General features: G+C 44.5%; 1 protein-coding gene and 1 long non-coding RNA gene across 2 annotated transcripts in view; one reads left to right on the top strand and one right to left on the bottom strand.

Moving 5' to 3' along the window:
• Window positions 1-1782: 1782 nt before the first annotated feature.
• On the top strand, window positions 1783-3388 carry LOC127523719 (uncharacterized). The gene is made up of 2 exons (XR_007932919.1): window positions 1783-2511; window positions 2870-3388. It is a non-coding gene; the product is annotated as an uncharacterized LOC127523719 (long non-coding RNA).
• Window positions 3389-5180: 1792 nt separating this feature from the next.
• Window positions 5181-12080, bottom strand: part of LOC127523709 (integrin alpha-X-like) — a 29392-nt gene continuing 22492 nt past the window's right edge. Inside the window, exons 26-30 of the mRNA XM_051914751.1 lie at window positions 8568-8654; window positions 8301-8411; window positions 6981-7094; window positions 6104-6214; window positions 5181-5991 (exon numbers count right to left, since the gene is read on the bottom strand). Of these exons, the coding sequence (XP_051770711.1) occupies window positions 5908-5991; window positions 6104-6214; window positions 6981-7094; window positions 8301-8411; window positions 8568-8654 (507 nt within the window). The 3' untranslated portion in view covers window positions 5181-5907. The remainder of the gene's footprint in view (window positions 5992-6103; window positions 6215-6980; window positions 7095-8300; window positions 8412-8567; window positions 8655-12080) is intronic.

Here is a 12080-nt window from a genome sequence, read left to right as displayed (position 1 = left end):
CCCAGCAAGATACTAAAGACATATTTAAAACAGTTCATGTGAGTACAGTGGCTCAACCTTAATATTATAAAGTGCCAAAAAAACAAAATAACGACTTTTCAACAATATCTAGTGATGGCTGAAAAACTGATTTCAAAAATTTTATAAGGGTGATATTTTTCTGAGGCCTAAGCTCCCCTGAGCTCCGTTTGGATATCTAATGCAAGTTTAGGCTCTCTGTGAGCCTCCTTGCAGGATATACTGAGTTTTTGGGCATTGTTAGGTCTCCTCTCGATTTAGAGAGTTGTCATTTGAGGCCTCCACTCCTAGAGCTTTTGCTAAGTTGCTAGGCTCTCTCTGAGCCTCCTTGGCTACTGTGGGTGTTGTCTGGCCTCCTCTCATTTTAGAGTTATTTTATGGAGGCCTCCGCTATCTGAGCTCCACCAGGTGTAGGCTCTCTATGAGCCTCCTCGTTGGATATCTTGTGTGTGGAATGTTGTTAAGGCCTCCTCTCTATATGAGAGTCGTTATGCTGAGGCCTCTGCTCCTAGAGCTCGGTTATTATTAGCTAAATTGTCAGGCTGTCTGTGAGCCTCCTTGGCTAATATGAGCGTTGTCAGGCTTCCTCTCATTTAGAGAGTTACCTTTTTTATTTTTGAGGCCTCCGCTCTCTAAAGCTCTGCCTGGATATCAGTTGCGGGTTGCAGGCTCTCTGCGAGCCTCCTCGCAGGTTTTCCTGAGTGTGGATCGTTGTTAGGCCTCCTCTCGATAGGAGAGTCGTTATGCTGAGGCCTCCGCTCTCAGAGCTCGGTTATATTTTGGCTAAGTCGTCAGGCTCTCTGTGAGCCTCCTTGGCTAATATGAGCGTCGCCAGGCCTCCTCTCGTTTTACAGTGTTGTTTTATCTGGGCCTTCGCTATCTAGAGCTCCGCCAGGTTAGCATTCACGGGTCACAGGCTCTCTGTGAGCCTCCTCGTGGGATATCCTGATTGTGGAACGTTGTTAAGGCCTCCTCTCATTTAGAGAGTCGTTATAATGAGGCCTCCGCTCCTAGAGCTCGGCTTTTATTGAAGTCTTTATTTGCTAAGTTGCCAGGCTCTCTCTGAGCCTCCTTGGCCAATATGAGCGTCGTCAGGCCTTCTCTCTTTTTTAGTCACCTTTGAGGCCTCCGCTCTCTAGAACCCCGTCTGGATATCAGATGCGGGTCGCAGGCTCTCTTTGAGCATCCTCGCAAGCCTTTCCTGAGTGTGAAATGTTGTTAGGCCTCTTCTTGATAGGAGAGTCGTTATGCTGGGGCCTCAGCTCCTAGAGCTCGGTTTTATTAGCTAAGTCGTCAGGCTCTCTGTGAGCCTCCTTGGTTAATTTGAGCGTTCCCAGGCCTCCTCTCATTTTTAGAGTTGTTTTATCTAGGCCTCTGCTCTCTAGAGCTCTGCCAGGTTAGCATTTACTGGTCGCTGGCTCTCTGTGAGCCTCCTCATGGGATATCCTGACTATGGAATGTTGTTTAGGCCTCCTCTCAGTTAGAGAGTCGTTATGATGAGGCCTCTGCTCCTTGAGCTTGGCTTTATTGATTTCTTTAGTTGTTAGGCTCCCTTGAGCCTCATTGGCTATTATGAGCGTTGTCAGGCCTCCCCTTATCTTGAGAACCTTTTTTAAGGCCTCTGCTCTCTAGAGCTCAGTCTGGATATCAGTCACGGGTCTCAGGCTCTCCTTTGAGCCTCCTCGCAAGCTTTTCCTGAGTGTGGAACGTTGTTAGGCCACCTCTTGATAGGAGAGTCGTTATGTTAAGGCCTCTGCTCCTAGAGCTCGACTACCTTTTCGCTAAGTCGTCAGGCTCTCTGTGAGCCTCCTTGGCTATAATGAGCGTCGTCAGGTCTCCTCTCTTTTGAGTTCTCTTTCTTGAGGCCTCCGATCTATAGAGCTCTGCTGGATATGAGTTACGGGTTGCAGGCACTCTTTCAGCTCCTCATCAAATATCCTAAAGTGTTGGTCGTTGTCAGTCCTCCTCTCAATATGAGAGTCGTTATGCTGAGGCCTCCGCTCCTAGAGCTCGGCTAGGCGGTAGGAAATACTGTGCTAGGTAGTTAGGCTCTCTTTGAGCTTCTGTAACCCAGACTAATTAAGGGTTAAATATATATATTAATATAAATGTATGAGGTTCAGAAAAGTAAATAATTGAAGATTGGCGATATTAATAAATACTTAAAATAAAATAAATTGTGTGACAAAAATAATTTGTAATATTTAAACAAGTTATAGTTTCATCCAATCAGAGTTCTTTTGATATGGACTGCCCACTTGCTGATGCGGCAGATTGCGCAAGACCTAAGAAGGAAGAAGACGGGAAAGAAATTCGCTAGATTTAGCTATCAAGAAAGTAGAAATAACGGAGTAAAACTTTGAAAATAGTGTTTAAAACTCAAGTCAGTTGAAAGAGGAGAATATTGAGTGGATTCAGTTGTTATTTTACTCCTGTGACTATCGATGGGTGAATTACATCATTGTATTACTGGGAAGTGATTATCTGGATGTGGTGAGTTCAATTTATGCAAGTATGCTGAGTTTAATGTTTAAATAAGAAAACAACACTTATTTTGTAAGGAAAGAAGTTGTTTATTTTGTTTATTATGGTCATATGTGTGATTTATGTTGTATCTTTGGATAATCAGTTGTTCTCATGCAGTGTCGTTCTTTTTCACGTGCACGCTTCACGTGCATGTCGGGGTAATACACACGTGCCTGAAAAGAGATGTATGTTTATTAGCAATGTAATATTGTAAAACATTGAAATCATTACTTTATATGTTAATTTATTGGTATGTGGAGATACTTACCTGATGTGATGCTATTGTTGACTAAATGCAGTCATGCATTTCTGACCTTTTAAACAGGTCAGGTTTTTTTCCTGAGGGGAGATTGATTTTCTTTGATGGCGAGCCAACCTATTCGGACACTGGAAAAGAAAGAAGAAAATTCATCCTATAGGACCAGGAGAGTATCGTGATTTCATTTTTTTTTTTTCCCCTGCTCAAGGTAAAACTATTCCTGCATAGAGACTGTGTTTTCTCCATACGGGACTGAAACTGTCTGAGATAACTAGAAGAAGGAACTGATATCAGTTATTGAACATTTGGAAATTGAACTGGTCGGCGACGTGTGCGTGATATCACAAAAATGTTGTTGAATCTGGACAAATTGTTGTCATTCTATTGTTTTCTATTGTATTCATACTATTCTAGTGTGAAACTGACAGTGATTTGCTCTTAAGTGACTTGTTCTTTTATTTCTTTTCATCGAATTGACGTAACTCACTTTGAATTGCTTTTTATTTATTTTATTGTTTACTTTCAAAAAGGGGAAAGGCCGGCATTTAAGGGAACATTTATAAAAAATCTACGTACTCACCTTAATTGTGGTCTCCTGTCGTTCCTTCAGCAATTACCCTCTACCTCCGTAGTCGATCATACGAATCTTCTGATTTTCCTAATTGGTCCATAAAAGTGAAGAACTAAATTATAAGTAATATAACCCGTTACACTTCCCTGGACCGTTAGAGTCTGTTAGGCCTCCTCTCAATCCAGGAGATGTGATTTAGGCCTCCACTCTGCGAAGCTTCGTGGACCAGCTCAAAGCATTTTCTTTTGAAACTGGCCTGAGTATGAACATAGTTAGGCTTCCTCTTAGAGATCCTTTTTTGAGGCCTCCGTTCTTGAGAAGCTCTGACCTGTGATTGTCACTAGTGCGCCCTAGGGATGAAGACTCTTTGAGTCTTTGACTTAGCACAGCCATTAAGGCACTCATCCCTTCAGCATGGCAGCATGGGTATTCCGTTCCCCATAGTGACCCCTAGGGGATTCAGCACAAGTTCCCTTTTGAAAGGGAACGTCTCAGGTTACGCATGTAACCATGGTTCCCTGAGAATAGGGAACAAGACGCTGCGTCCCTTTGCCATGCTTCAGGCATTCCTGCTCTGGTCTCCTTCAGACAAGAAGTGGATGACATTATTCGCAGGTCGCACCTGTGTGACGTCATAGGCTGCCGCCGGCCAATGTCAAGTTCATTGTCGTGTTTATACTCATGTTTCAGACACCTGGCATAGCAAAGGCATTCCCCATAGCAACCCCTATATAGGGGACGCAGCGTCTCGTTCACTATTCTCAGGAAACCATGGTTACATGCGTTTGGTCGATCGGATCACAAGTAGATGAGGGAGACACGTACCCATTTACACCTGGTGAATTAATGATGACTTAAATTGCAGAGGGAGAATAATGAGTTACAGCAATTGTTTCAGTTGCTAACCAGATCTCTAAAGAAGTGTGGAGCGTAGGAGGCCATCCAGAGTTATGGAAACTTGCAGTAGTGTGGGATCAGAGTCTGAATCTGAATCATCCCAACAACAACAAAGAATACAGCAGCCTGTTTAAAATAACTAAAAAAGGCCAAAGTTAGCACACTCTCAAATACCCTAAGCCATAAATATCACAGTGATCTGCAGATGACACACTAGGATGAAACTGGTTACATTGTCAGATCGTAATATTTGCAGTACGTTGCATGACTAGGCACTTCTGCCACTTTTTACTAATGTTGATATCCTGTTGTAATTCTTCTGAAGAAGGATGCAGCACAACACTACCTAGAGCAGCACAAAGTTTTCTGAGCTCCCCTTATCTACATGGCAACAGGAGCCATTTACACCCATAGGATGCATTTTTGCATGTTCTTCACATCTTGAACAACATTTTAACTTTTTTTTTCCCCCAGTACATGGAGTCGGCCAACTGGAACTTTTTTTTTCCAGTACATATTTTCAAAGTTGTAAGTGATTTATTTATTATGTCACCAAGTAAACTGTAACAATAGTTTAATAATTCACTTCTATATTCACTTTTATATTGTTCATGGTGTTGATTTAGGTTTAGGCTATAAAATATAAGGAAATATGGGACTTTGCATTGAGTGTTTATCTATTCCAAGTTTTCAGCACATTCTAATGTCTTTCTACATTGATTTATAAAAAATAAATAAATAAACCGGCAAAAGGTTTTAGGTATCTGTTGGGTTTGCTGCAATTGAATCTGACACCTCAGCCTCACAAACACCCCAAATCACAGAATTTTCTGACTTCTGTTCATACTCAAATTTTTATTTAAAATACAAATTAAGGTATGCATATAAATAATGACACAAAAATAAGTGTAATGGATAATGCCTAAATTATTTAATTTAAATTTATTTTAATTTCCTTTCCAACAGGTGCCAAAAAAAAAAAAAAAAAAGCCAATTAAACAACATTTTTATATAAAGCAGAAAACATTAAATTTGCACCCAGTGCAAATCCCTATTATAAAAATCTGAAGAAACGCGATGATGTAACTATGGAAGCTTGTTTACGCCACTCAATAACAAATAAAAAAAGGTAACTGCAAACTTTTATGTCTCACAATTATGTCTTTTTTTTCTCAGAATTACAAGTTTATATCTCACAATTCTGACTTTTTTTCTCTGAATTACGATATATAAACTCGCAATTGCAAATTAAAAGTCAGAATTATGATGGAATTGCAATTTTTCCTCAGAACTGGATTTTATTTCTCGTAACTGTAACTTTTTTTCTCTGAATTGCGTTACAAAAGTTGGAATTGTGAGATAAAAAGTTGAAATTACCTTTTGTATTTTTTTTTTTTTTTTTTTTTTTTTTATTCTGTGGTGGAAACAAGCTTCCATAGAAAACATCTCAAAGACAGTGATAAAAAGATCCTCCAATATTTCTAATATTTCTGCTACAGTTTATACTCAGTCATTATCAGTTTTCATAACAAAGAAGGAAGTCAAATATTTATAAATACTTTTGTAACTCGTTGTGCTCACTGATACAAAACAAAACACGATCAGTACTTATATCTTATAACTGTTTGAGTGCACATTATTGTGTCATGTTTGGCTCTCCTCCTGCATCGCCCTGCGCCTCCTGCAGCATCTGCTTGTACTGGCTTTTGAAGAACCCAGCCTTGTAAAGAGAGAAAATATGCAGTAATATGCTGTAAGCATTAAAAAAATATAGATTGTGTAGAAAGGTGAAAGTGTCAGGGACTGAAACTGATTTTATGAAGGCGATATACCTTATAGAGGGCCGCTGCGATGAGAGCCAGTAGCAGCAGTCCTCCTATCACCCCTCCAATGATCTCTTTGGTCAGGTTCGCCTCCTCATACACCTCCACTTGAGTGTTAATCTACAAAGTGGAAAAATGTGAGCAAGTGAATTTTTAGTGCAGTCAGAAGTGATCTCATTGTAACAGGAAGACCTCCTCCTTCCTCCCACACAGATGTTCCATGCCGAACAATAGATAATTATAATAGATTATAATTAATTATAATAGATCATAATTTGGGTTAAATAATTGATAAATACTATTTGTGAATTATATTACTACACTGAATTAAATGATAAATATGACATTTCAATTCTGTCACTGGACACTTGAATAGGTTAGAGCAAAGGATGACACGTACAGCCTAACTAAGCAAGATTAAACATGATTATTTAATAACTATGTACAATCTTTTGTTATAATGCATCTGTTTTAGTGTGTGTATGATCCACATCCTTGTCTCTTTTTGGTCAAATAAATGCAGTCTAGGTGAGCATAAGAGACTTTTGAAAACATAAAAAACTTTTGAACAGTAGTGTAAGTACTTTTGTCTCTGTGGCATTTCTTTATAAAGAAATAAAGAAAAATACTGTGACTTCCTTACTATGAAAACACACTTGTACAAAGTAAAGCACACACACATATGCACAGGACGTATATGTGTAAAAAACATTGTAAGTGCAAATTTCAATATATTTGCAAGAATCAAAAAGAGAAAAATTATGTGGTGTGAAAAAATAAGAATAAAACAGATCAAATGAACAAATCATAAGCTATAAAAACAGAGCAGTGTTTTGAGAGCTCTTTTTACAGTCATGAGACTTGACGTGAACGATCACTGAATCACCTGGAGAGACGGTGCAGTGCGTTGAGGATCAGAGGAAAAGAAAATATATTTGCTCTTGTCATAATCCAGAGATGTTGAACTGACCAACTCAAACACAGCAGCTCTGAGTCCAGTCTAAGAGAGACACAGATCATGACAATAAGAAATGATCAAACAATTATGAATATATATATATATATATTTTAGGGCTGTCAATAGATTCATTTTTTTTTTATCGCGATTAATCACACACTTATCGTGAAATTAAGTATACACCATTTATCTTGTTTAACATGTCCATTTGGCCATCATTGCCTATATCCAGCAAAGTAAATCATCAGATTGAAGTGTGATTTTCACAAAACTGTATTTTTCAGCTTTTTTCAAGGTAAATTTAGATGTCTTTCCAAAAAAGGACACCAAATAACCAAATAATATGATTTCATATAATTCATACATGTATGTACACCAAAGCACCCATAAAAAAATGACAGCAAAAAAAACGTTTCAGAATTCACAGTGTATAATATGTGCAACAGCAAAGAGCTTGTTTACATTTTAGTCAAGTTGCGATACTGAACAGGACCACATGGAGACGCCAAAAAAAAAACTAAACCAACCGCCTTGACCTGCATATATATTAAAGTGCACAGTAACATGCACAGGACAAATCCAAACATTATCCTGAATGTGTGTGAAAACAACGTGAATGTACTGAAATATTTCTGTGCATAAATACAATGTGCGATCAGTGCGTCGATAGCGCTCATACATGATTTGTTTGCGCATCAATATAACGGACTCGCGCGTGCTTAATGTACAACTCCTGTATGTCGCCGCAATCGTCTTTACTTTGATTGCAATCCTTATCCATCAAAACTTTCTTAGCAAGAAACTGGTTTGCTTTATCCAGCCGAGAAACATAGTTTGCATATCATCTGGCCATAAAGCGGTGGGATGTTTCGACATTCCGTTCAGACAGGAACAGTGCGATGCGAGAGGGCTCGCGATCTTCAGATGACAGAATATGACAGAGAGTTCGTGTTCTAAAGCGAAACAGACACTGGAATGAATAATTCTCTCTGCCATCTCTGATATAATCAGCATGTTCTTTAAGATCATCTAACTGCGTGACGTAAATTACATTATGGCACAATTTCACATGCTTCATTTTTTTTTTTTTTTTTTTTTTTTGCGTTAAATGTGTTAACTTATTTTAACGCATTAAGGATTTGAATTAATCACATGCGTTAACACGTTAACGATGACAGCCCTAATATATATATATATATATATTATATATATGTTCTGTGATTTGAATTTGCTTTAAAAGTCAGATACCTGCTCTATCCATCCAGAGCTCACATTGCCAGATATATTATAGAGTTTCCATTCATTCTTTATGAGAGTGATGTCACAGCTGAACACGGCACACACCGCCACAGAGCAGTTCTGACACACACACACACACACACCCACACACATAGAGAGAGAGAGAGAGAGAGAGAGAGAGACAGAGTTTCATTGATGTATGTTTAACATATACTACAAATAAATTGTGGAAAAATAATGAGGTAAAACAAAACTAAATTTAAAAAGTGTCCTCACCACCACAGGATGATTTTTAATAACGTCCAACAATGTAAAACTGGTAATAACAGGCTTCTCCATGTTCTTGTTTTTACAGCCAGAAATCTTTAAAAAGAAGGAAAGAAAGAAAGTAGTTCTCAGTAGTTCCCATTCAGTCGGTCACGTTCGACGTACGTCGGACAGACCGACGAATAGGAATCTCGCTAGAGAGGCCAATCTACTTCGAGTGTAACTACAACGAGCCAATGCACATTGGCATGCAATCATATGCATCAGCTGCTCGCCTCGCAGCGCGTGTATATAACGAGCAGCAGGTGCGTTGCATCTTCAGCTTTTCGCTTCGGAGCCGAACCTCAGGGTTACTACGGAGTGCATCAAACTAGAAAGACGAGCCGTTGCGGGACTTCTCTGTTGTGCAGGCGGACAGCACTGCAGCGGGCCGGTCTCCTTCCTTTGTGTTGCCGAGGAGCAAATTCAGAGCCGTTCTCACGGCTGGTAGAGCGGTGCGCTTGGAGCGCTAAAAAGCTGTTCTGACAGCTGGTGAGACGGTTGTGAGGAGGGAGTGCACACGACAGGCTGCACTACTTCCCTGTCTGTGTTGCTGCGGCTTTTTCCCCTGCGTGCTTCGGCACGTAAAGAGCGAGTCCCTAAAAGAGCTTACACAAGTAGATTCGCGTCTTTTTAAAGATGTCGTTCTACTTGTGTGTTTCTGGATGCGGTCGTTATCTATCACCGCGGGATGGTCACCAACGCTGTATCGCGTGCCTGGGCTTAAGTCACGCTGAAGCGGCGTTTGTGGATGAGTCATGCACCCATTGTGGGAAGATGACCATCTCGGAGTTGCGATCTAGACTCCAGTTCCTGCAAAGGGGCGGAGTCCCGGTGCCGTTGCCTCGTTCCAATCCTCCTCAGAGGGTTGCTGCGGGCAGCGGTGCTGGTGATCTGAGGATCACGGTGAGCGCGCTTCCTTCGGGGAACCAACCCCCTAGGAACCCTCATCCCTCCTGCACTCCGCAGCCAGTAGAGCTGCCGGGGGAGCGCGGTGGACCACCCCAGAGGTGCGTACCATCCGTATCCTTCGGAGCTCCCCAAGATGATAGGATGTCGATCGCTGCATCGGAGGGTGAGCCTGATACTTCGGGGGATGATGATTCGGCGCAGCTGCCTCCTTCAGGAGTGACAACTGTGCCCGATTCGGACCCGGAAATGATGGCTATGCTTGCCCGGGCCGCCAACAGGGTTGGGCTCGTGTGGAATCCTCCACCGTGTCCCGAACCCTCGAGGCTGGACGATTGGTTTCTCGGGGTGGCCAGGGCTGGTTCTCAGCCCCCCACCCCAGTTCCTTTCTTCCCGGAGGTGCATGAAGAACTCACTGGCACATGGACGGCACCTTTTACTGCCCGAAACCGTGTCGGTGGGTCCTCCTCCCTCACCACCCTTGATGGCGGGGCGGCTAAGGGTTATACGCGCATACCCCCTGTGGAACGGGCCGTTGCTATGCAACTGTGCCCTAACTCCACCTGGCGGGGGGAGCCGTCTCTCCCTTCCCGGGCCTGTAAGTACTCGTCGGACCTTACCGGCAAGGCTTATCAGGCCTGTGGGGAAGCCGCCTCTGCCTTGCACGCTATGGCGTTGCTGCAGGTCCATCAGGCCAAGGCACTGAAGGACCTGCACGAGGGTGGTCATGACCCACAAGTTCTTCAGGAGCTTCGGGCCGCGACGGACCTCGCGCTTCGTGCGACGAAGGTCACGGCGCGGTCTGTGGGTCGTGCGATGTCCACGCTAGTGGTCCAGGAGCGCCATCTCTGGCTGTGTCTTGCGGACATGAGGGATACCGACAAAGTCAGGTTTCTTAATTCCCCCGTGTCCCAGACCGGCCTCTTCGGCGACGCGGTCGAGAACTTTGCCCAGCAGTTCTCGGCTGTACAGAAGCAGTCTGAGGCGATCAGTCACATCCTGCCGAGGCGGTCAGCTGCTGCACCTCCACCGCCCGCGGCCCCTCAGACTGCTCGTCGCCGAGGGCGCCCTCCCGCGGCCGCCCCCGCTCCCGCGCCCCAGCAGCAGCCGTCATCCAAGCGGCGCCGTGGAGCCGGTCGTGGTCAGGGTGCCCAGCCCGTCCTGCCCGCCCCCAAGAAGAAGGGCGGCAAGGCCAAGTCCAAGAGGCCCTAGGACGGGCGACCCGGAGATGGAGGGGACTGCTCTTCAGGAGATGGTGACCGCACCACTCCTTCCCCCGGAGGAGGGCCGGGTGGAGAATCCTTTGTTTCCTTTTGTTTGTGTTCCGCCGCTGGCCCAACAGCCAGCGGTACCCAAATTCTCAGTAAAAGAGCAGTTTCCTTCATCTCCGGGTCCGAAGAGGGCTCGGAGAGCAGTGGGAGGGCAAGAACCTCACCACTCTCATCCCCCTCTTCTGTCGCCAGCGGACAGCAGCGAGCGGCGGGTAACCAAAGCCTTGACCGCTCCCTCTGTCCTCCCGTGGAACCAGGTAAGTGTTGCACATCACACTGTGACGCCGCTCCGGGCCGCCTCGCAAAGAGAGCCCCCCGGGCCGCGTCCCTGGCTTCCACCTCGCTGCCCCACTGCGGGTACGCCTGCGGTCCCTTTGGTCCCGCTTGTTCGGTCTCTGAGTGCCTGGCTAGCGCTCCCCAGGCCGTCTCGCTGGCTCATTCGGACCGTCAGGCTCGGCTATGCGATTCAGTTCGCCCGGCGTCCCCCCAAGTTCAGGGGTGTCCTCTTCACTACAGTGAAAGATGTAGATGCCCATGTCTTGCGTGCGGAGGTCGCGGTCCTACTGGCGAAGGACGCAATAGAGCCGGTCCCTCCAGCCGATATGAGGTCAGGGTTCTACAGTCCCTACTTCATTGTACCCAAGAAAAGCGGTGGGTTACGACCGATCCTGGATCTGCGAGTTTTGAATCGGAGCCTTCACAAGCTACCGTTCAAAATGCTCACACAGAAACGCATTTTCGAGTGCATCCGTCCCCAGGATTGGTTTGCAGCGATCGACCTGAAGGACGCGTACTTTCATGTTTCGATTCTTCCGCGTCACAGGCCATTCCTGCGCTTCGCGTTCGAAGGTCGAGCATATCAGTACAGAGTCCTACCCTTCGGGCTGGCCCTGTCTCCCCGCGTCTTCACGAAGCTCGTGGAGGGAGCCCTTGTTCCCATGAGAGAACAGGGTGTTCGTATTCTCAACTATCTCGACGACTGGCTCATTCTGGCACAGTCTCGGGATCAGTTGTGCGAACACAGGGATTTGGTGCTCAGACACCTCAGCCAGTTGGGTCTTCAGGTCAACTGGGAAAAGAGCAAACTCGCCCCGGTGCAGAGGATCTCTTTTCTCGGTATGGAGTTGGATTCGGTCGAACAGATAGCACGCCTCACAGAGGAACGTGCTCAGTCGGTGTTGAACTGCCTGAATACGTTCAACGGCAGGACAGCGGTTCCACTGAAATTTTTTCAGAGGCTCCTGGGGCATATGGCGGCCGCAGCGGCAGTAACCCCGCTCGGTCTGCTTCATATGAGACCGCT

The sequence above is a fragment of the Ctenopharyngodon idella genome, chromosome 12, assembly GCF_019924925.1.
Source record: "Ctenopharyngodon idella isolate HZGC_01 chromosome 12, HZGC01, whole genome shotgun sequence".
NCBI classification, from domain to species: Eukaryota; Metazoa; Chordata; class Actinopteri; order Cypriniformes; family Xenocyprididae; genus Ctenopharyngodon; species Ctenopharyngodon idella.
Note: the sequence above shows the minus strand (reverse complement) of the source record. Positions and strands in the feature narration are given on the sequence as shown.